We start from the raw sequence: 25,625 nt of genomic DNA on the forward strand, positions 1-25,625 counted from the left end.
AAAATTAATTCCTAGCACGAAACCCAAGTTCAAACATAATTTATATTTTAAGTCAGCCCGGTTACTTGCTCGAGTTAAATCTGAGTAAATTTTAAGAAATAATTTAAAACAATTATGTACTGTTATTGATATTATAATAGCTCTACGGTAATAGGTCAGCCGGTAAACGGCGTCTCACACCATCAGAGGTGCGGGTTCAAATCTCGGCCGTAAAGAAAAAAATGAGAGGAAACTTGGGTAGATCTAGCGCATTTTCGTAGACTTAAAACCGATCTTTGTATATTTTATTGGTAGACATTTACAAACTATCCCTGCCTGTATAAAATGAATGTTTTTACCTCGCAATCAGCATAAAATTCTATATCCACAAAATGTCTTGATCAATGAATGGTTTTGATTGATCATTCATTCATTTGCAGTTATTGTGTCCAGTTTGTCATCCATCCCATTCAAATTAAAAAGGATTGGAAATTAATTAGGTAGGTTAGGTACCTACGTGTATTTATGAAGATTTATAAGTATTGCAAATATTTTTTCTTATTTATGAATAGGTATATGAGTATAATAATGAGACTAATACGATCAAATGACCACCTTTTTACTGTTAACCGTCCTTTAGTGCCAATTTCGCCATAGTGGGTAAGAGCATAACCAGGGATTATTGCTTGACTTTTGACACATCTGTCAAGAATTCAATATGAAGATGACGTATAATTGATCAACCTTTCCCTGGTTACGATCTAACCGACTATGGAGAAATTGGAGCTTAACCTATTTCACAACCCAGGAATCATGTCCACGGGAAACTATAACAAATTTCTGAATCAAAAATAGTAGCAAATCTGACTCATTCATATGTCAAAGTGATGGACATATCGTGACTGTTATTGATTTCAGTCGAACGAGGCTGTCCGCGAATTCAACTTCAGGACGCCTTTACGGTTATTCTAGAGTTGGTTTTTAAATTAAAGTATGAAAAATACCTACTATCCAAAAGTTCACGGTGCATACAGCTATATTTAAATAATAAATATAAAAAAAAAACATTTATTTACCTTTATAAGTTTTACATTAAGTTAAGATTGATGAATTACGAGGATAGAGTTATGTAGCGTTTCTTGATACAGTTATTGGCTCATTACTTTATTGTATCCATAATCCGTAGTGCGATACTTCATACTAGATGCATCCACATCCTCACACAACACACACATACACACTGACCATTAATAACTTCATTAGCTACTTTAAAATCCGGTTCCTATCGGGTATTCAGGGCGGCGGCATAAATCAGCAAATAAGTATTCTACCATATAATTTATGGGCAGTCTAGCAGTAACCCGCTCTTGCGTAATGAATGCCTTCTAAGATATCAGCAGTTGGCGTTAGAATTACTCACGCGGCCAGGAAGCATTGACTCAAGCTTGGCTACAAATCTCCTTAAACGTATTCACCCCTTTATTAAGATAAGGAAGTCACTAAAATTTGCTTCGATCAACGCCTAGGCTAATTGTTTTTTTTTTGTTTTTTACGGTGATTTGTTTATTGTCTGTTTGTTGGAAATGATAACTGTTGAATATAGAAGTAGATACACACTCACGAGCAATGAAAAAGTTCCACATTCAAAATATCGACACCAAATGTGTCCATGTATTTTTAAAACATTTAATAAAACATTTGAACAAAATATTTACGTATTGTGTGTTAATGTTTTGATGCGCTGTTAAAATGTACTTAAACATTGCAGAAGTCTTTTCCGTTTAGGAGTAATTTGGTCCTATTGTCACTGCATCTTTTTTATTGCTCGTGAGTGGTATATTTAAGTCACCCACCATGCCACCATGTAGCATAAACCTGAGGTACTACATATACCGACATAGTGGTATTCAACATACGAGTCTAACTCAAACCCCGTCCTTTGATGACAAATGAGGCGGCCGGGCGGGCGTGCCGAGGCCCGCTCGGGGAGGCTTAAAACCATTTCAAACTTTTTACTAAACGAACTGCTAGTACATGAGCCACAAAAATACGTATATCTGGGTATGCATCTAGGAATAGTTATAGTACTGGTAAGCGAGCTACGTCAGTGCGTATTTACGTTGACCTCGCGGACGCGTTTAAGTTTCCAAATGTCCAAGTGTAGGTTTTTATTTACCAATCGAGCAGTGAATCAGCAGAAAATCGACTCCTATTTTTAAGTTTGGACTAACGGGCGTGTCTTTCCTTCACCATTCTCGTACCAAAAGGTTCCGTATAGAGATTTTGGATGCTAATGCTATTTAGGAAACATCGTGTCATTAGTGACTCTTTTGCACTATTTTTTTTTCTATCGTCTCCTATAACGAACCCTATAATTTTGAAAGGTCGTACTATGTATGTAATGTATACTATGGAACAATTTTTAACGATTTAGAGTAGAATAGGTAATGAGCAATTTTATCTGCCTACGGCTTAAGACCCAGACATAATTTTTTTTATATCAATAAACCGGCATCCAAGTACATAAAGAGCTTAATTAAAATCGTATACCAGAAGGATAATGGGATAAAACACTGAATCCCGAGTCAAATTTGCATGTAATGATTGCGAGGCTCGTTGGTCGCGCGGTAATATGAAGCCAGATACGACAGCGACAATACTAGGTTACAATAATTTGCGACACACAACTGTAGCTGTTATTGTGACTAGGGATGGGAGGACTTATCGATGTTTTCATTCCATAAAACGTTGTTTTACTATCTCTACTCTACTTTTGCGTATACAAGTTACAGTTGACATAATAATATGGAAAAATAAATTCCCAAGGGTGGGAAAAGAGATAAAATTGGGTATGAATTTCCATTTTCGGCACCTATAAACCGATTCTTATGTAATTCAGAATCTAAATATAGTTCTTATAAGAAAACAATAGGATGGTATGGTAACCTGGACCTGATCTGATGATGGAAACGGAAGACACTTCATGTGCATGTGCATTGTTCCTACGATTTTGCATAGTGTGCGTCAAATAAAACGATTCTGCGTCCTATTTCAAATTAAGAATACAGCAAAGCCCTTCCCTATGGTTGTTATGAGCAGTGCGAGGTCCAAGTTAGAAAAGCGGCTATGTCCAGAGAGCTCGTTTTGACGTCCAGTACAAAAGCTGGCAAAGCCTGCTGTGTTATTTCTCCCTAGCTATATTTGACGCGTAAACAATGTCTGAACCAATCAATAGGCAGAGCGGAATCCGTGAGCCCTGTATATTGGACGGGAACTTTTAATATTTCACTTTTATAATTAGACTCTGCAGGTATTATAAATTCAGTGTGAAAAAATACGGTGTTAGATACTTTCCTATACAGAATAGGTATGTAATGTGCCTGCTGAAGTAGTATACACAGGTATCATTGTAATGTTCAATGGCAACGCGACCCAACAATACCAACACAGCTAGCGTAAGTATTTATGTCAAAACACCGGACAAATTAAATCAGCGATCACAAAGAGGTAGCCCGTACAACACACATCCCATTAGGCTAATACAAAATGTAATCCCGTTCCTTCCATAACACGGGGTGCGATATTCATTTGAAATAATATGTGGAGAGTAACCGGCCTGTTTGCACGAGAGAAAGAATCTTTGATATCAAATTCTTTTAGAACAGACCGCACGTACTTGCCCCCACATTTACTCATATTTCAGATAACGCTCCGATGTTGCTTGCTTTGCCTCCGGAATAAAAATACGAATACATTATGTTTATTTTCAACTTCCGCCCGATGATCATGCACTCTTTATGTCCGCTTTTTATCTTTTGCCAGCGGTGTGTGCTCTGAATATGGAATTTTAATTTTTAGGATCCTTTTGGAGTCCTTTGGATGAATCGGCATTGGACCATCTGATGATTGTCGCTGGGATCAAACTTATTCATTATTCATGCAAGTTTTTCTTATCTATTAATAGCATTTCAATTCACTGAAATTATTCTTTTGTTTCAGCTCTCGCTTTACAACTACAACCTGTGCACCACAAGCTAATCGAAAGTGTTATAAACCATGAGAAATTCTACAAATGTGACAGAGACGGTGTTAAAATTATCGGTGAAATGGCAAGTGATACGCAAGAGCGCCGGTAGATGGCAGCACGGGGGAGTGTCGCGCTGAAACAAGATGGCGGGCGGCGTGCGCGCAACGTGTGGGGGCCCTCTCGCACGTCTTCTAATACTTGCTGTTCTTCATGTCAATTTTGTTGGTAAGTGAAATATTAATATAATTATCATAAGTATTCTTCCTGTACTATTTTGCTCTTTAGGAAAGACAAATGCATACCATAGTGCAACTTTAACCTAAAGTTCATTTAAATTAGCGCACATTCGTTCTAGCCTTTGATTCTATGACTGTCCTAATCATTTAAATTAAGTAGAATCCATCAGTAAAGTTAAATGAAGCTGGCAATAGTTCGCGGCACCGGTTTGTGGGGGTCATTCGCAGAGAAACTCGACAATGGGGTCGCCGCGAGGTCGTACATTCACATTTGCATAGTCCGAGCCTGGAGTTACCCCGCCAACCCTGCATCGGACATATTCCTGTTTGGGGGAAAATTGTGCAATACAACAATTCACGTATGGATGGAAATGTAAACATATTCAATATCAACGTTTACCTTCCAAGTTTAAAAAAATACATAAATTGTTGGTAGTTTTTTAGATCAGAAATAACGGTTCTGATTGTGTATCAGTTGAGGATGAAACCATATCTTGAAAAAGTCAACATAATGATGCAACGACTCTGCTTTTATCAAATTATGATAATTATTTACACCTGTCATAGACCAATATTTAGATGAAGATATACGACAATATTTTGACGCATAATTTAAATTTAAAAATATAATGTCCATAAGTTTTCTAACCTGGTAACCCAGGCTTTCGCATGTGGTCCACTCTCATTTCACAAAGTGCAAGCTTTCACGGCGTTTGTGAGAACCGGCCATGTTTTACTTACAGTTACAAAGCGAGTTTTATTTCGTACTAATTTGCCCGGTGGCGAAATTGGCTTTGGAGTTTTCATTCACTACATTATGCAGATTAGTTTGTAACTTTGGCTTCTAAATGCTAATAATGCGATGAATTGTAAAAAATTAAGCTTGAGTATCAAGAGGATTAATAAAGGTAATCACTGTCGCTTTAACTGTTTTTTGTTTTAAGGATAGCAGCAGCCCTTAGACTTGGTTGCAATATCTGCGAGCAGCATAGGTGCATCTGCGGTACATTAGTTGATGTTAAGGGATATCATGGGCTGAATTGTTTGAGGTGTACTGGCAGGTATCCAAGGCATCACGCTTTAAATGACATCATCCGAAGGGCATTGGTATCTGCAAACATCCCATGTGTACTGGAGCCCCCAGGTTTAAGCCGGACAGATGGCAAACGTCCAGATGGCTTGACCCTTGTTCCCTGGGAGCGGGGAAGATGCATGCTGTGGGACGCTACCTGTGTAAGCACCTTTGCTGCCTCCCACTTACCTCACACTATTTGTAGTGCCGGATCCGCCGCTGAAAAAGCCGCGCGACAGAAACACCTCAAATATGATGCCCTAAAGGCTTCGTATATTTTTATGCCTGTCGCGTTTGAGGTGACGGGTGTTTGGGGAACTGAGGCCAGATTGTTAATTCGTGCAATATCCCGACGACTGCGAGATAGGGGTTTTGACCGTCGCTCCGGGTCGTACCTGTCTCAAAGGATATCCGTGGCTATACAGCGCGGAAATGCAGCTAGCATAATGGGTACATTTGAGCCAGGTACGACCAGGGGTGGCCTATTTTACTAGATATATTATTATTATTTTTAATGTAATATTTTTGACGAAGCACCACGTTGCTGATGTTTTTATTCTAGTGATTTGACGATGTATATTACAGAAAAAATTATGTTTTTATTTTTATATTGACGAAGCATGTTGTGGATTATTTATTGTTTGAATTTTTATATTATTATTTTTTTGCATGATTGTATTTTGAAATTATTTTAACTTTTATATAACTGTTTTGTCTTTCCTAGTAGATTAGTATAATGTACCTACATAAGTTGTCTGTAGTACCTATCTAGGCACTGGTACATAGGAAGGTAAGTTACTTACAGCAAAGAAAATTCGCGATGACGCTCATATATTTAAAACATGAATGCCATTAAGTTTACTTTTCCATGCAAGGATTTTCCGGGTTAAAAAACGGATTTATATGTTGATAAAGTACATTTTCATGTTTTTCTTTTGTTGTTTCGTTTCAAAAAGCAAAATTTTAAAACAAACACGCAATCAATTCATAGCTTAGGACTGCTAACTCCGAAATCCCATTGAAATACGGTGCCAGGGTTAAATGCCAAAACGCTATACGTATAAACATTATAAAGCTGCTGCCTTTATAAAGAAACGAAAATGAAATTTATGCTTCACGTTTTTAAGCTTTGCATTTCAAATTTTATTTTCAGCCATTTGCAAAGTAGGTATAAGTGACTCAAGAAACTGGAACATTAGAAGTAAGCTAGTGAAGGTTGTGATGTAGGCTTTTTGGCAAACGGTAGCCATGCCAGTAGGGTAAGTTAACCACTAATTAAGACACGCACTCACGCACTCACGCCTTGTACTAATCCCTCCCGAATAAGTTGCGAACGTCGATAAGCTTATACACTTTACAAAGCAAGCTTGTCTGTAGCAGTATAATCTCAAACCACACACAAAAGACATGACGATCGCATTCAAAAACCCCAGCCAGATTTACAGCTTCAACCCGTCAAATCACGTCGCGAGGGCGGGGTTAAATTAATTTCGCTGTAAAATTTTCACTTCCCACCTTATCTCTAGTCGTATTGTCGTTTTATTGTGCGTACCGTGGGACCATTAGCCAGAATGTCACAGCGGCGGCATTGTAGCCTCCGCAGACAGGACAATGCTCGGTGATTCGACCCGACGACAGTAGAACTCAGGCAGTGAGGATGATCGAATGCGTAACGCAACGTTTTTTTTAGCGTGCGTGAATAAAACTGCGTGTTGTTTAGTTGCAAGTATGAAAAATAGGGGAGTTTTTTTGTACCATCAAATTTTGATAATTTCCAATCAAGAATAAGACTTAGGTACTTTTCTGGCACTAGATCTTTAGATACATTTGTACTATATTCAAATCACCCGAGTATGAAATCAGCACTTTCTGTACTTACTCCAGTATTAAATCACAGTACTTAAGTACTAAGTACTTAAGTACTGTGATTTAATTTGCAGTGAAATAAGATGAATATTTTAAAAATGCTATTTTATTGGTATAGAAATGTAATTTTACAACAGCAACAAAAAATACGAAATGTACTAACAAATGGTATTAAAAAATGGTTTAAAGATAGACTACTGGTCAAAGTTTCACCCCGCCGGCCCTCTGCCCTTGTATACCCATTACCATTAGCTTTGATACAAATTTGAGCGTAATGAATGAGGATGAGAAAGGGTGTGATATTTGCATGCGTGTCATAAATAGTCTGTTGGGTTAGTCGATATCACGCGGCCGCAGCAACGGCGGGTATATTTATTTTGATAAAAGTTTGCACAAATGAAATTTGATGCGTAAACGTCAGTCCTTCAGCGCAATTTATTAAAATTTTGTTGGAAAGCTGATGATGATAAAATGATGTTTTGTATTAGTAGGTACATAGTGTCAAGCTATCCAGGAATCGGCCAACTTGTCACCGTTTTGAATTGATTAAGGCCAATAGTGCAGATAAAACCCTTCCTTCATTGGAAGGAGACCCGTGCCCCAGCAGCGGGGCCGTAATGGGTCGTGATGATGAATAGTGCAAATGTTTTGCCCAAAACCCTTAAGATAAATGAAAATTATTCATGAAAGCTTTACAGTATTTACTCATACCACCCGATACACTGCAATCACTCATGAAGTTGGCTATCAAAACAAAGAAAATCTATGTCCCTCCACAAGCATAGATTTGCAAAACGCTCCATTATACAAAAGCACAACGACCGTCCCCGTCACGGCACCGCATAAATATTTGAATAAGGAGCATTCTGCAGCGAAGCGAGTATGTATCGCTCCACATAGTAAATTCTTCGCCATGATTCCCCTCACGTTGCTATCTGGCCGACAAAGGGAAGGTCTCGCATACCTTAGCACCACCTTTTTGCAAAATCCCTGGTCCTACACGTCCGTCTAATTCTGAATGACAACTACGTGACCCTTCTCTAGAAGACGCTAGGTTGTAACTAATTCACGCATGTTTTAAGTGCTGAGTGTTTTAAGAACGGATTTCTCTGACACTTTTTTGGTAAGCCATGTGTGAGAAATAAATTGATTTCACGGTCACCAGGTTGGTGCCAGTGACGAGTGATTGGATATCAATACACATCTCTCGGGGTAGATCCTTTCCTAAAAACATTCGTATTAATTTATATTCTAAAATCATCCTTCTGTGCCATAATGATACAATGACATTACATTTTTGTCTATGAAACATAACTCGTAAAGATCAGGGGGGTCACTCTCTAAATCGAAGAGGGAACGAACAAAAATTTACACGCAATCGGCCTGCTAAATACAACGAGAATAACGAGATAGAACCGTAGATAGCGCAGCGCTCCAAAATTTCGGAAAAAAAAACCTCGCTGTATTAAGCGTACCGATTGAGTGTCATTTTTCACCGCCAAACTGCAAGGCAGTTTATTGGCAGCTCTCACTCATAAATATAACTTAAGTAATTACTTATAATAGGTACTTACAGGGATAGGGATAGAATAGAATAGAACCGGTTCCTGCAATCCACAAACAAACTACGCTGGAGATTTGAGAGTGACCCCCCAGCGCCGGATAATTACGTGGTCGTTAATATTAAGAATATGACAATATCGGGCGCACGGCCGCCGACTGTCGAATGTCAGCGCGGCGGCGGCTGCTATTAATCAGCAGGGCAATGAGCCGGGCAGTGGCCAGGGGACGATTACTTCCCTAGGGGTAACACTTATTTATGTACATAATATTGGTAAACAAGCTATTTCTATATAAAATCGAGGCACGTGGAGGTCCATAGTCTCTGCCTATGATTTGAGAAGGATTGACTGAGTCACAAAAATGAAAACTTTTGACTTTTCATATTCAAAGACTGTGAACTGGGACTGGACAGTTTACGTCGATCTATGCACATCGATAAATCATGGGTTAGAGAGCATCTACCTATTTAAGTAAAGATGGTTAGAGGTTCTATGCACATTGCACACGGAACTGTCTCCTTTCAATGATGGAAGGCTTTCCAGGTCCACCACGCTGGCCTAGTGCGGGTTGCTGAACCCCAACACAAGCAAGCTTGTGCTGAGAGAGTTGTCATTTTAGGTGGTCAACCCGACTGTCAGTTGTTTTTAAGCTGCCCGAAAGCCTCTGACCCGAGACTCACAGTACCAATAACATTCCGTCCTAAGCACGGAAGCGCCTAGATAAAAACCACTTGAAATCGATCACCCCTATACAATATTAGTTCTATAAATACAGCTACCAGCTAAACATAAATTCAATATTTTATAAATGCGAAGAGGGTGAATAATAAGACAATCCAGTAATATATTTGTCAAAGTGCGGGGCAAAGAACGCATAAAATATAAGCGCAACAGGGATATGCAAAGATAAGAAACAAAGCCGAGCCAACGATATAACACCGCTATTTGTTGTCTTTACTTATCTCATTTGCATACAATTCTGTATATTGCTGACTGTTTGTCCAAAGGGACAATATTTTTTCGTGAGCTTCTACATTAAGTATATTCGGGAACACCCAAATATTCCGAAAAACTTTTTTCCGAATTTGAAAACACCGAATATGTAATTTACGAAATATTGCAATACCGATTTTTTAAAATGCCGAATTCTAAAAATCACGTAAATTATAATTTCGAATATTATATTCACGAAGATTTGTTATTACGATTTTCAAATACACGAACGTTAAAAAATACGATTACTTAAGCATACGAAAAATAAAATACCGATTTATTATAATCACGAAAAATTCAAATCCCGATCGAAAATGTGATAATTCGTGATTTTGACAAAAAAACCATAAACGTCTTAAAAACCTTAGCCCCAAAACCTAAAGTTAGGTGCGACGACGAGCAAAGCGAGGAGGAGCGTGTTAGGTGCACATAGATATCGAAAAACAAAGCGGAGCGCAGCGAAGCGGAGCGGAGCGTTTCAAATATAGAGCAAAACAATTGCTCGGAATTTTATGGTGTTTAACCTTAAAAACCTTAGGACCTAAACCTAAAGATAGGTGCGACGACGAGCAAAGCGAGGAGGAGCGTGTTAGGTGCACATAGATATTGAAAAACAAAGCGGAGCGCAGCGAAGCGGAGCGGAGCGTTTTAAATATATAGAGTTAAAATATTGTTAATAGAAAACTATTTGTTGTATTTGTTGTTAAGTAACACAACAAAGCAATAAAATTGCTCGGTTTTTTACGGTGTTTAACCTTAAAAACCTTAGGAACTAAATCTAAAGATAGGTGCGACGACGAGCAAAGCGAGGAGGAGCGTGTTAGGTGCACATTGATATCGAAAAACAAAGCGGAGCGCAGCGAAGCGGAGCGGAGCGTCTCAAATAATATAGCTTAAAAAGTATTGTTAAATTGTATACGGATTATGCTGTTAATAAACACATTATTCTTAATAACTATTTCTTGTCAACTAAGATACATTCGGGAATTTGTATTTTCGGAATATTAAAACTTCGGGATTCGTAATTTTAACAATTCGATATAATAAAAAGTCGTACTTTTAAAACATCGAAATAATAATATTCGGAAAATTGACTTTCGTCATTTTAATAAATATGTTGTTTGAAATTTCGTTTATTGACTATTCGTGATTTTCGTTATTCGGAAACTTAAAATTCGGGATTGTGAATTATTCGGAATTATGAAATTCGTAATTTTAAAAATCGTTATTTTCATATTCGTAAAAAAGTTATTCGGATTTATGTAGTGTACCCAGTATATTCATAATACATAGTACAATATATGTAGTATCAACTTGGGGTTGTCACCGAGATGAAAGGATTAGTCAGTCTATACTACCCAGTGTATGCTGGAGATAATATGTTTAACCTAGTATGATTTAGGCACGGCATGCTTTATCTTTCTTTTGAGAAAGTTGAAGCCCTAATACATTTTCTTAGCACTATGCCAAAAAACGTATGAAAGCGATAACTTCACTATTCAATGTTCTCTCGTCACTTCAATGATCAGCAAAGCTTCTTAACCCTCGAAGCGACAACACTAACCAATTGCCTTCCGACTGGTTCATAGAATATTTGCTCATAAACATGCAGATTGCGGATGAGACGAGTTTTTATGTAAAATTGGGGGAAAAGGGAAGCCGTTTTATTTATAACCCTCTTGACTTGCTCGCGGTGCTGACAGCTGAGGGATGGTGAACTCCGCACGTCTCGCGATCCACTGTGTTTATTGGAAGCAAAACGACGCAGATTTGTTTCTTTACCGTGAATGGATTTACGCTAACTTGGATCAGATTGAAAAAAAAGTGATCGGACGAATTAAACAGCTAAGAAACCATTGTAGGCGTATTCGTTTAACCTGACATAGTACATGGTAAAACAGTTGAGTATGTATCATAGGCATGATTTTGTAATTGCTATTACTATTAGTTTCTCAAAGTAAAAAAAGGAATGTAAATATTTTATACTCTCCCCTGGCTCTATACTCTATACCCCGTTATCTCCTTCTTAGATCTTAACTTCCTTCACAGGCTTGGACAGTTTACACCACGCTCGGGTTGGTTGGGTTTTCACATCTAGATGTTCTAAGGCTAGATAATGCAAGTTTCATCACGATGTTTTCCTTAACTCCCCGTAATAACCAATTACAATTAATTCCCATTAGTACAACTGATGTCATTAGATCATTGATTTATATATGATGAGCGCGCCTATCGGTAGCGTTATAAATTACGCTTGATAATGAATAAAACGCTTTTTTACATGTTTCGTGATACGACCGCATCCACTGCGCTTTACAAAGCTGTGCTACCACCGCTCTCTATTATATTATTATAAAAGAGACACTCTCGCCCTGCCCGCCAGTCCTATTTTGCAAGACTACTACAGCAATTAAAAGTTGGTGGCTTATTTTTAAACGGTTATAATAAAAATGTACTGAATTGAAGAAAAGTTAAAGAAAATTGCTTAATTACTAGGTTTCATTTAATGTTTCCAGTCTTTCGCAATATATCGCTTACACTCGCACTAGTTACACTGTTTTTGTGTGCTCAAACTAAGCCAGACACGAGTTAGTTACGTCCGAACTAGTTCGGACGTAAACTTGGACATCGCAAAGAGGCGACGATGAAACAAAAGCTTTTAAAAATTCTTGAGGGGTGTTGTTCCTATCGAACTGTACTTACGTACTGTGTAATATAACTTGTTTTGACATAAACATCATACGATTAATTTAGACAAATTCAGTCCACAACTCATATAACAAAGATCATACATATTTTATTCTAAAACTATACAGAGTATTGCATAAGTGGTATACTAAGCCGAAAGAGGATGACTCAGGGGGTCAATATACCTTTGTACTAAAACTTTTGCATATTAGCGAATATAAATGTTGCTTCCCCATATTATAAAAGTCACGTTACCATCAAATTTTCTTAGTATGCCTCCTTTGCAACACCATGTATACTATTCGCCACTAGCAACAGGATAAGTTATAGAAAGCATTTTCCAGCTGAGCGCACCGGCAGTGTTTTGCGTAGCTTTCTGTAAATGTTTAATTTCTTCAGTAGTTATGCTGCTAGGAATTCTTTCGATATTTTCCCGACTGCTCTCGTGTACTGTCTTACTGAGCTGGCTATGAGAATTATTCATTTCATTGCCCTGGATCGAGTTAACAATCTTGTTAATTCTGAATGCATTCTGAGACTTGTTCTTATCCTATTAAATTTAATCTTACGAATATTTAAAATTAAATAACAAGGTTTTCTATCGCAGAAAATAAGCTCACCTATTTAAAATCATGTACGTTCTAATATGTTAATGATTTCTGATAATTAGGTACTGCATTCATGTATTTAAAAGTCATAGCTAATCAATTTTTAACCTACATTTATTAGTAGGTTGTCTACTGAAGCGTTTTTAATAATATGAAAAAAATATCAACTACCAATTCACCCGATCGACTAACAAAAACTGCAACTCTTCAAACTTACAACACCTTTCTTTTTGGACGCGGGTTAACAATGACCCGCTTTACGTTGTAGAAGTAGACATAGAGTCTGACAAAGAATAATTATTAGCAGAACAGCGGGAGATGAGGTGTTAGTAATTACGTGGAGACGTGACCGATGTCAGCCCCGACACGACGGCGACCGTGGCTGGGCTAGGGATGTGCACCGCAGAATATTACTATTTATGTATACAGTTTTATTAGGTGAAAATATTATACTTACGATAAAGTTTAAGCAATGTTTGCCACAATGTACTAAGTAATTTGTATCCAATGTCGATATTGTTAACGCATTTTGAAAAACACAGGTTTTAAATTTACTTTTTCTTAACACATTAGTATAGCAGTTATTTCAAAAACGGTATTGCTAGCGATAGCGACATTCAAATACATTGTTCATGTTGAATTTTTCGTTACATTGTGCTTAGTACTTAAAAGTTCGCGGTCATTAGTTTTCAGTGTTAGAGATTCGCTTCTGTAGCTATACAACTTTGGTCACATGAGTCAAATCAATAAGTACCTATCTAACGCGTATTATAATAAAAAAAATTCTTATGACAGTCAAAATATCTTACCCGTGAGTAAAACATCCCTAGTACAAAGGGCCCAGTTTTATCTACTGCTAGCACTCGAGTCGTGTTTGTAGTGAAAGAAAACTTTTATGTTTGTACACGAGGGCGGCCGTTTTCACAAACAAGATTTTTACTGAGTATTCTATTTTAATGGTGCATTAAATGACATAGGGTGAATTTGTGATACTCGGGATATTTTATGGAACATTTCTTATTCTTCATTACCTATTCGTTATTTCATGATTTTATATTGAGTATAGGTAGGTACTTACATAATCTTGAACTGCATTTTTCTAGCGGGTTTGTGATCGTATATTTTGAAAGATGTTTAAAGGAAGAGAACGCTGTGACTATCTTATTTGGTTTAAAATCTCGGCTCTACTTAATATGTATAGGTATATTGTCAGCTTTCTTAATCCTAGATGAGACATTGTAAAACTGTTTAAAAAAATCGAGGAAGTATATTTATGTGACCTAACATTTTATAATCTCATTTCACACTTTAGTAAAAGCTGTATCTTGCAAGCAGGCAAGCTAAACGTTTATGTTATAAAACTTAATACCTAATAAAACTCTACATCTTTTAGTTTGTTGTCTATGAAGTTTAACTAATAACTTCATAGACAACAAACTAAAAGATGTCTCCACCATTTTCACGCATCAAACTTCGTCCCGACAAATTTATTCATGGCATGTTCTCTTGTAAATACATTTGGGACTTTATTGTCGTTATGAATTTTACGATATTCATGAAACGGTGTTTATCTGGCCCACCTCGCTTCGTCTCACAACAAATCAAATCTCTTGTTTTGATAAATATGAACACTATGAAATTAAATAAAGTACAAAAATACTTTTCCTCAATAGCTTCATAAATAAGATCATCAAAAGCACATTTATTTATAGTTACAAAGTAGCAAATACAAATCAAATACAAATCATTTATTCAAAAACACAAGTTATTTGTTACAAGTATGTAAGGCCACATCCTTTTAAGTTTTGAAAACCTGTATTAGGATATGACCGCTCTTCCAAAAGTAAGTATATAAAAAAGTAGCAGTAAGTACCAACATACTTTATAAGAGAAAATTTTAAAACCACATCACAATCTCCAGCAATGCATTTAGGTATGTAAGAATTATTTACAATCTAGACATGGAGAAGAGAACAGTCAATACTCTACGCGGAACCTCAATGGCGCAGAATAAAATCGACTCCAGATATCTTCCACACATTTTACATGCCGGTTTCAGTTACAGAAAATTGATACAATAAATTTCAAAGTGAACTAGTTCGATATAAGACATGCAGATCTCAGCGCTTCCAGTGTGAGCACATTCCTTGATCAAATTGGAAATTCTTCGGTTCTTCCTCCAATATTAACTTGGGAAATTTCACTAAAAATCACTGAAATTATGAGAGTAAATCCGAGCAAGATTTTTATGACTGTTTCCACAAGTCGGAGTTAAAAGCTAGTTTTTCAATAATAAAACTATTCCGATTCGGCATGTTTAAGCGTGGAACTTTCATAACCGATTTCCGATTAAAGCGTTAGAAAAGTTTTTAATACTTGTCGAGGAAAATTATTCAAAGGGAAGGGAGCATGTTCTATCAAAATATCTCGGGCCACCCGCTGTGTGCACATTCTTCTCCTAAATTGAAATTCTCCGCTCCGCGACGCGCCGGGTCAGAGCCAAAAGACAAATAGATTGTTCGATTAATACGATCTAATATTATGCTCCTTTTTACCACATGTTAACAGATGCTGGGGATTTTTAAACATATTTTTATAACCTTAAATTTGCTTGAAAAAATATGGCGGGTAAGCTATGTATTTTGCATATAATAGAGGATATAATCTCTAAAAAATGCTTAAAATATCCTCGGTAAAGAAGTAAGTATCAGTGCATGCTCTGACAGCCAATACCAGGAAATTCAATCCAAAACGAAATAAGAATCTATTTGAGGTAGAATCGATACTGCTATCAAAATGCGAGCTCGCACGCTCAAAGGCGCCCAGTCTATTTCAAAGGACGCGATCCATCGGTGGCTCGGTGCACCAGCGACATACGCCCCGCGCCCGGACTCTGTAGCGTGCAAGCGAGCAAACAACTCTTTTTACATTGCTGCTTATTTATAAACATCTATCCCAATATATTGCAAAAATATCAACTGCATAGGCTGGAACACAACGGAATACTAACATTGATACAATAATAAAAGACCAGAGATATGCGAATATTAACCCCCAGTCCATGATTTGACCTGGAGACTTTTACCTTTGGCACAAGAGTCAAAGCTACTAGCCGCTGCGCCATCCGATCTTCATTGTTTTATTAGTTGCAAAATATTTTTAAATATATTTTTTTCAACATTCAAAAGCCAAGCAGTTGCAAGCTACGTAATAGTTCCGCCAAACGTACTTGTGCACATGAGTGGGATGCTCGCCTTTTCCTGAGCGATCTTGAGAAGTAAAAGAAAATTCATCCTTACTTATCGCAGAGTACGTGGTGCAAGAGATACCGTTGTAGGCGCTCTCCTACGCGATTTGTGTAATGTAAGTCGATGTCAAAGTGTTGCGGAAACGATGCAGGTTTCGGTGTAAGAATACAAGCGGGGTGTGTAGTCGTGAGGCACGGTTTTTGAGTTTTTTAACACCCTGTATGTAAGTTTACCTGTATTTTGACAACTATTTTTTTATTTAATATCGATTGTTTCGTATCCCTGTCCGCCTTGTTCTATGGTTTCGTACATCTGAATCGCCTTATTTCCCTTTTTTCACCATAATCGGAGATTTTACATTCGGGCACGTCATCATTCTAAATTGACCAGCATATAGAGCGCATACGTGAATTTTGACTAGGGTGGGTAGGTTTTTTACACGAATTTCCAATAGATGTTCAGCATCAACAGCCTAGTCACCTCCTTTCAGTTTATTATACCACTTTTTCAATACCCTGTATTTTATATAACCTTAAGTGCCAATTTCTCTATAGTCGGTTAGAGCATAACCAGGTGTTAGTGATTGACTTTTGACACTTCTGTCAAGAATTTTATATGGAGATGACGTATAATTGATAAACCATCCCTGGTCGGTTAGATAACCGACTATAGAGAAATTGGCACTAAGTTTTCTAATAGCCACAAATAGTAACATGAGGCAAACATGCGGTAAGCCGATCGATGCCACCGGGTACACGCTCGAAGAAGATAATCCAGGGAGTTGCCAACTGCTCAACTAGTCAAATCGCATAAGTCACCCGCTCATAAACTTACCGACTTTGCCAGCTGTTGTACCGAGCACACTAGGCTGGGGTTGAGTTTAGAAAAATAAAACTCATACCTAAATTATTATTTTTTTGCACACGACTTGTCCACACCTTCGCCTATGTGTAATGCATTTTTTTAATACTATATAGTATTAAGCGACTTTGTTAGTTTTTTACCAACACGCTAAGACAAAAAAATATAAAATGCATTATATACAGAGTGTTTGGCACATGGACCTTCAAAAAAAATTGGTGGTGGAGGAGGTCATGGGAAGTATTTTCTTCTTTAAACCTTGTTCAAAGCCTAAAAGTAATTTTTATATTTTTATTTAGTCCTTTCCAAAATTATATAACAGTCTAGCCTACTTTACTTCAGTCATTTTTCATTCCTCGCAGCTATTTTCAAAATAAATGAACGTCGCAACGTAACGGAAACTAATAAATATCTGCTCTAGTTCCCGCATAATTTTTAAGAGTTCTATGATAAATGGGGATGTGCGGATAAAAAATTATAACATTGACTTTTTCTTTGTTGCATTTTCGGTCGAATAGTTCCGAAAGTCGTTGAGTTTGAATATTTTTAGTAAGGAAGTGTTATCGCATAAATTATGTTGTTTTCTTTGTATTTATTATTCATGCCATAAAATAATGATATATCGCTACCGCTGCTACCGCTAGTAATGTGGTTTGTTCGTTTATGTCTAGATTCACCATAGCCTGTTAGATCATTAAAAAAAGATTGTCTGGTTGAGAGCGCCTTTTTGTTCTATTTTATTTATCAGTTGTCATATTTTGATTTGCGTGAGTTTTTCTTACTTTTTATTCCTTCCCACAAACGATCCCTCTTGATGCTACTTTATAAATAAAGAATGCTACTGTGTATGTATGGAATACCGTACTAAATTAATTATTAAAAAATATTTACTAAACACTATTTATAACTAATATTCAAAATCATCATAACATTATAATACCAACTTACCACAATAACAACAAAAATGTGAATCAGTCAACAATCCGTACACCGCGAGCGCTAAAATGCCGCGGCAACAATACACGTAATAAAATGAAGCGATTATTCAGCGCGGTCGTGCGTTGTTATTCCACTCATTAGACGTGTATTTATTTAATTCACAAACGCTGGGGCGCGGCGATAAGCCTCCCGGGGCGCTCGCGGTAAGAATGACAATGAGGGCGCCACAAGCGTTAATGAGTTGACAAAGATATGGAGTTTTTATGTCTTTTCGCGATAACCGAGTGTGTTGTTTTGTTAGTTTGGTTGGAATTGATACAAGTTTGGTGGTTGAAAGGGTATACCGTACTTGTAACAATGCTTTTGATAAAAGGAATATTTTATGTAGTTCACCTTATTTAAAGGTATTTCTTGCGAGTTTTGGCCAGGAGAATTCGCTGTGTGAAATTATTTGTAATAATTATAATCCAGTTTATGATCGACACAAATACACAGTTAAACACATAGTTATTATACCATAACAATAATTTGCTACGCCCCGTAGCAATTTCGTAGGCTTGCTACGCCGTAGCAGTATTGTAGCTATGCTACGCTACTTGAGTAGTACCTAAAACAGAACTTGTATGTACACCACGCTGTGCGATGTAGGTATATAGAAAAAATTGTACATGCATTATTTGACTAATTGTTTCTCCGCTACTATTACATAAAGAGAGATCACATTTTATTATTATTGTAAGACACTTTGTCTAAAATTTAATTTTATAAACGCTTAACAAAGACTCGGTCTTTGTTAAATGGTGGTAAACTAATGTTGTGGTAATTGAAAATGAATTCTAGGTTCTCTAGAAATTAAATTTAATTCTACGTATAAAAATAAGGTTTTTAAAAATTTAAATTGGCATGACGGACCAAATTAGCAAGCGTTTTTGATTTTTTTTTTGTTAGCTTTTGTAACGTTTTTTTTTTTCAATTGAATATTTGCATTAATTTGCACTTTTTGGAAGTTAATTACAGCACATGTTTGGTCTTTACTAACAAGATTCCATTAAACATGTGCAAACTAGCACGCGTCGGCCTTAAAAACAGTGTTTTTATGCTTAAGCCATGGACATGAATATAATTGGATTCTTTTTGGCCTCTTCAGTCCACCTCGCGGTGAAAACTCACAATTACAACGCCGGAGTTTTTTAATTACCCAGCGCACTGTGTGTACAATCCTATTTGTCCAAAGTTCTTGTTTACTTGAACCACCAACAAATATCAAAATTGAGTTAGTCGAGCTGAGCGCCCCGTCCTATCATTGACAGAACAACACGGATACAAATAATTCAGCTTTGCAGAACTTTATTTAATAATAATAACTTTGAAGTAGAAGAAAATTAGAAGATACAGAAATTTTCGTTTTGGATTGACCGATTTGATATTTAATATTCACACCACGATATTTTATGATAAGTGCGTATAATTAGCTTGGCGCTATTTTTTTCATACTGGCTCCCCCCACAAAGAAGTTATCCCTTTGCCACTGACATATACAAATGTATATCCCTACAAAGCATGTTGGCCAGATGCAACAAACCATCCAACCAAAGAAAACAGACAATCTCGCTTCGATTCACCAGATTCCTAACAACAGAAGTGACCCGTGTCAACGCGGCCCGTAAAGTGCCGATAACTGGCGCGGCCACCCTATAGCCTTTTGATAGCATCACTTTACCGAACTTGCCATCTGGCAGCCATTAGCCCCCGGGATATTGAAAAAGTGTGGTGGTCAGATCCTAAAAACATACCGCTCTCTATGTGATATACCGTCGAAAGTAGGCCACTAGTATCTATGTATAGATTGTGTACTGTAGCAAAAAAAAACCATCTGAAAATGTAGTACATGTGTTTGATGAGTTGTCTTCTTGTATCATTTGGAACCACATTATTATGTCATCATTATGATGGGCTGATCATGATGATGTACGTCAAAAATATATTATGTACAAGTACATAATATACAAATTAAATTTTATGATATTGAAAATCATGTTAGGTAAGGTATTTAAACTTAACAATGTTAGTTTTTTTTGCATCTCGTCTTGACAAAACACAACGTAGGTCTGTGTTAATAAAACATCTTTCATCCCTCAGTGCGGCTTCATCTTTACTTCAACTTGTCGGACAAGTGAACAAGGAACAACGATCGAAATAAGAAAACCGAACACTATTAACTACTTTCCCCTTTATACACTTAAATTGTTATTTGGTTTATTGGCAAGCGTCGGCTCTCCCTTATTTATTTAGTACAGGTAATTCGTTTACCCGGGTGGATAGTTTCGACACGTGCCTTCGTGTCGGTAGACTATAATGGACTTTGTCTACAAATGGACTCGGCATTGACTTAGACTATTTTGGGGAAGGTTATAATGTAATTAATTTCATTGACCAATCTTTGCAAGTATTTCGGCTGTTTAAATCACCGGCTATCTCGGCTGGTTCATGATCCATTAATGATAAATCGATTCGTAGTGGTTCACCTATACCTATATAATACATATACAAAGCCAGATATTGGCCGAAGAGACAACAAACAGGTAATTTTTACTGATAAATGTTGCGTGGTGCGTGACGACAACAAGAGACAGGTATAGCGGGTAGTGGATGAATACGGAAGACCAAGAATCTCTATTTTGTAGTGCTCCTGAGGCCTATGTCCAACAGCAGCCGATTATGGGCTGATAAAGATGACGATCAAAGTTCAGTGTAGTTCCAGATATTGGCTAATTTTGTTAAGAAAAATTATGAGCTTAAGTTTTGGGCTTAGATATAACATGCTGCACATGTAGGTTTCGGCTTAACATACCCTTTTGCAACAGTCTGTATATTTGAAAATATTAATTAATTATTGGCTTACGTTGATGATGTAGAATCGATACTTATTGCAATTACAAGCTAAAACTTTGCAAGGAAGACTTGAATTATAACAAGACGCCTGCACCAAGATATTGGAGAATGTGCAATAACGAAATTGTTTTAAATTCCCCGACATTGTTGTCGAGGAATCCCTTCTTGGAATAAGCTTTCGCAAACCAAACCTGAATTCTTGGTTTTGTTTTTGCATTGTTACCGCCTTGAGAGAGATAACAATAAAAGTTTCTGTGTTACACGGTTTTTCGTGGAATATTATTTACGAGGAAATATTTAACTAAAAAAGTGTGAACCGATTACACAGACTTACATTAAAACGTTCTTAAAGTTTTATGAATGTACATACATAACTTCTTGTATATGGCACCTGGGGTAAAGCATAAAGCACTAGATTATTATTATTTGTCATTTAATATTTTGTTAAAAACTTGGAACTTTAACTGCAAACTGCATGGATAATATGGTTATTCATTTATCATGTGTTTAGTTTTTGTGGTGTATGTAGATCTTATATATTTTTTTAATGACAACTGTTACCGTGAGCGCTAAATAACCAATAGGTTATATTTAAAAATACACCGGAAAATTTCATTCTAACATGTTACCAAACAACAAAATTGATATCAGCCAAAGGCCAAGAGCACTTGTCAAGTAGTTGTGGAAATAACGTCGGATCTGTTGGTTAACGAGTTGGCAAACAAATCTTGAGACTAGAAGCGACAACTGGCGGACAGCCGGCCACTCTAGACCACGCGGAGTAGGGTTCGCAAAATCATTATTTAGATAAAAAAAATGTTTATATATTTGTTTATCTATAATTTACTAGATTTAACTAACATTATTGTTTTTATTAAATGCGTAGAGACTTGATCGGTATAAAAACGTAAGATCATGCGAATTAATGGAAGAATTAATAATAATAGGTACGCAGGTACAATCAAAATCATAGTCCTACTCTTGCGGTTAGGGAAAATATGATAATAAATACACAAAAATTAATATGGTCAAAAGTCATCGTCGGTTCACACAGTGGAAGGTTCTAACAAATGTTTTTTTTTAAAAGACGGATTTTGAACCTCCTTTTTCACCAGGGTCTGTAAGAAACTATGTAATTTTATTCAATAATAAATAGATTGTCTTTGTTGAAAACTGATTATAAGTAGCTACACACAGCAATGAATGAAACGCCGAACATCCGTATGTATCTCAACTTCCAAGCTATAATTACTTACCGTTCTTGAAGCTTCTAACTCCGTCAAAGTTCGTAAATTCAGGAATTAAAGGGACAAATTTAATTAGTTCGCTAGCGAAAATGTCAATGTTTTGTCGAGTTGGGGTGGTCACCCTAGTACTTGGAAGGGACTTGTCTTAGCGATGAAAAGCTTTAAATACTTTTGGGTTTAAATGACGGGAACTTTATGCTAGCTTTTATATTATTTTAGTGAGAGCTAATTTGTAAAAATCGTGTATGGTTTCAAATTGTGAAATGTTATAAATCAATCAATACAATTATAATGTCCTTATATTTCATGAATTAATATTTATCTTTTTGGAGTCAGGTATTCATTCTTACAATTATATATAATTTTAATTCTAAAAGTAGTTTTAGATCACTTTACATTACATGATTAGTTCGATATTTTTTTCATAACTCTATCAGTATATTTCTGTTTTGCTATCGCTATCGGATAATTTGTTATTTGCTAGATGGCGCCCATAACCGGACAATACGTGGACAGTTGTTGCGGCTACTTTGTGTCGGGCCGTTTCTTTCAAACTTTATTTGTTGTTTGAAGCTCTTGATCTGTTGGACAACGGACAATGTTGACAAACAATTTGTTGAAGAAATGTGAGCAATTTTGATTTAAAAGTTTCACAGTATGTCGTTTCTTTTTGACTGCCTGTAACATTACAACAGCGGGTAGCTTGTTTGCATGCTAACATTAGCATAACATTTCCTAAAAAAAACATAGATATTGTATGAAATAATATGAATTTAATCCTCAGATCAACTACAAATAGATTCGCAATCGCCGTGTGCACTATTCTCTTTCTCACTCAAAACATAGATGTTGCCGACAAAAAAATAAAACCTAAATATGGGGAAATTTAACTTATCATAATAACAAAAACAAAACTTGAGTATATCGTCGGTTGATAGGAAAAAGACACTAAAGGCTAATTTTTCAATAGCCAGATAAAAGTTTTGCTGGGAAATAATTTTGATGCTGTTGCGTCTCAATGTTTCTCAATGTTTGTATTACCCAGATAACATTTATCTGAATATTGAAAAATCTGCCTTAGTGAGTTTTTCCTGTCAACCGACGATATAAGAAAAAAAACTTTACTCATACTTATTTGATTTCAATATAATTGTTTAATATACACAAACTGAGTTGATTGTATGATTCATTGTCTTCGTCCAATCGAAACAATCCTCTTCAAAATGTGCCGAACACAATTTTTGTATGTTTCTTTGGTTCCCAATTTGTGCGACCGGTAATGTCTATCCATTTTCTTGATATTTTTTTTTCTGTCGGAAACCTATGAAGCAGAGATAAATGGATGAGCATGAGCATTATAATCGTGGGCCAAATATGTGATGGGGTTTTTTTTAAAGGAAACACGTATTTCGTATCAATACAATAAACTTTATATTATACAGAAGAAATCACACATAGAAGAAAAAAACGAAACGAACGTTTCCTCACAATGAGAGGCACCTCATTTGAAAGAGGAGAATGACTTCTACAAAATACAATCTTCACAAAAACCGAATTCGTGCGCCCCATTTGTAAACCCAACCCGAGTCCGTTACAATTTCTAGTGTTTTCTTTGCATACTATAATATTTGTGGGTAAAATAAATTTTCAATAACTTGCAACACCATGTGATTTGTTATGATATGGTACCTCGTAATTTTTACTTAAAACTGATACTAAAAGACCTTACAGTATTAAAATTAGTATCGTTTTATATTAAAATCGAGCCAATAGATAGTACTATGATGAATGTAAGCTTGTTAAACTTGATAGTATCTACTTACATGTGAAAATATATCTCATCCATCATTCCATCGTGTTTTCGTTCAATATGCTCTATACAACCGAACAAAATCCACCCACCCATGTCACACACTCGTTAAGTGATGATAATAGTCTAATAAACTTAATAAACACCCACAAATCACTAGCAAATCAAAAATAAATAGCATTTAGAAAATTTTGTTGTAACTGTCAGCCTTTGTTTGGCACAGATTTTTCATTTGTTTCATTGTTTGGCACAGAGAACTGACGTAAACAGGCGCCTCAGCAAAAAGGACAAAAAACATTTACAGCTTAACGTTTCTTTCTTACGCTTAATGTAGCTAAGCGTCTCTTTTTCGCAATGTCAGAACTGTCACGATTATACCCCTGTGATTTAATCTAAAAGAGGTTTGGCTCTCGTCAAACGAAAATACCGATACTGTATACATTCTGTCACCCCCAAAACCCCAAGAGACAAAATCGCAGCCATGAAATATTTACCGCACCACAAGTCACAGTAGCGTAACTTTATTATCTTAACACAAACAATAGCGCATTGTGAAGCCACGGCTCCGGCGGGGACCCACAGCACCCGTGAACTAGTCCCCTATTCTGCTACACGAAATAATCCTGAAATGGCAGCAAATACATCATCACAGGCGTAGACGGAGATGGCAGGAAAGAAATGATGAGTACTAATATTAAACGTTTTTTATTATTACTCGTATTATTATTACTTATAGGATTGGGCTAAATTTCCCAGGATGTAGGACCAAACCGGAGCTCTTTGCTCAGCAGATAAAAACAAGGAAATGATAATAAAATGTGCATTATAGTTTGTTTGAGTATACTGATAGATATTTGATGTCAGCTATTGCTATTGCCTTAACACACCATTTCCAACCTCGTATGCTTTGATAAGCGCATTGTATGAACTTCGATCTTACGACCACTTTAAAACGCTTCGTCGGTCAAAATACGGGGTCTGTACGATGAAACAAACGAATCTCCGGACCGAATCACAACTGGAGAGCTCCGACAACACTATAGCGGCGGAACCAAAGCTTGAACTCCAAAACTGAAGCTTAGTGCATTTGTATTCATCGCTCCGGTTTCAATATTATTTGTTCTGGTGAGAGCTGGGAACGGAACGCTCCTCTTTACATCATCAAGAACGTAAAGGCGTGGCGGTAGTGCTGTGCGATATGGTCTATATTTAGAGGTGGTGGTGAAGCATTTTGTGCAATATGGTAGGTATATGTTATTCGGTATCATAGAACAACGTGGAGTCGGGTGTAGGTACTTCGGTACCTATGTTTATGTATGTAGCAGTATGTAGGAAAGCAACACCGCTGTCTTGTTAACATTTTTTCAGGTGAAGTTTCGAGTGTCTTGAGGCCGCTGTTGATGAGTTCATTGCTGGATTTCTTTTTCCAATTCTGTGATGGTATAGATCGTCCATGTACTTCAAAATAAAATATTTTATATCAGATGTCCATACCTATATAGAATGAAAATTTGAGTTGGCAAGAATATGGCACCTGATGCAATGGTGCAGTGATCAATGAAGAAATGTTTCATTTTTCAGAACAGAATATAAGATT

General features: G+C 36.6%; 1 protein-coding gene across 2 annotated transcripts in view; it reads left to right on the plus strand.

Annotated features, from left to right (window-relative positions):
• Window positions 1-3,962: 3,962 nt before the first annotated feature.
• Window positions 3,963-25,625, plus strand: part of LOC105387145 (lachesin) — a 59,312-nt gene continuing 37,649 nt past the window's right edge. For both annotated transcript variants that reach the window (XM_038112641.2, XM_048633237.1), the window contains exon 1: window positions 3,963-4,231. In XM_038112641.2, coding sequence (XP_037968569.2) covers window positions 4,150-4,231 — 82 coding nt within the window. In that variant the 5' untranslated portion in view covers window positions 3,963-4,149. The remainder of the gene's footprint in view (window positions 4,232-25,625) is intronic.

This window comes from Plutella xylostella, chromosome 5 (assembly GCF_932276165.1).
Source record: "Plutella xylostella chromosome 5, ilPluXylo3.1, whole genome shotgun sequence".
Classification (NCBI taxonomy): Eukaryota; Metazoa; Arthropoda; class Insecta; order Lepidoptera; family Plutellidae; genus Plutella; species Plutella xylostella.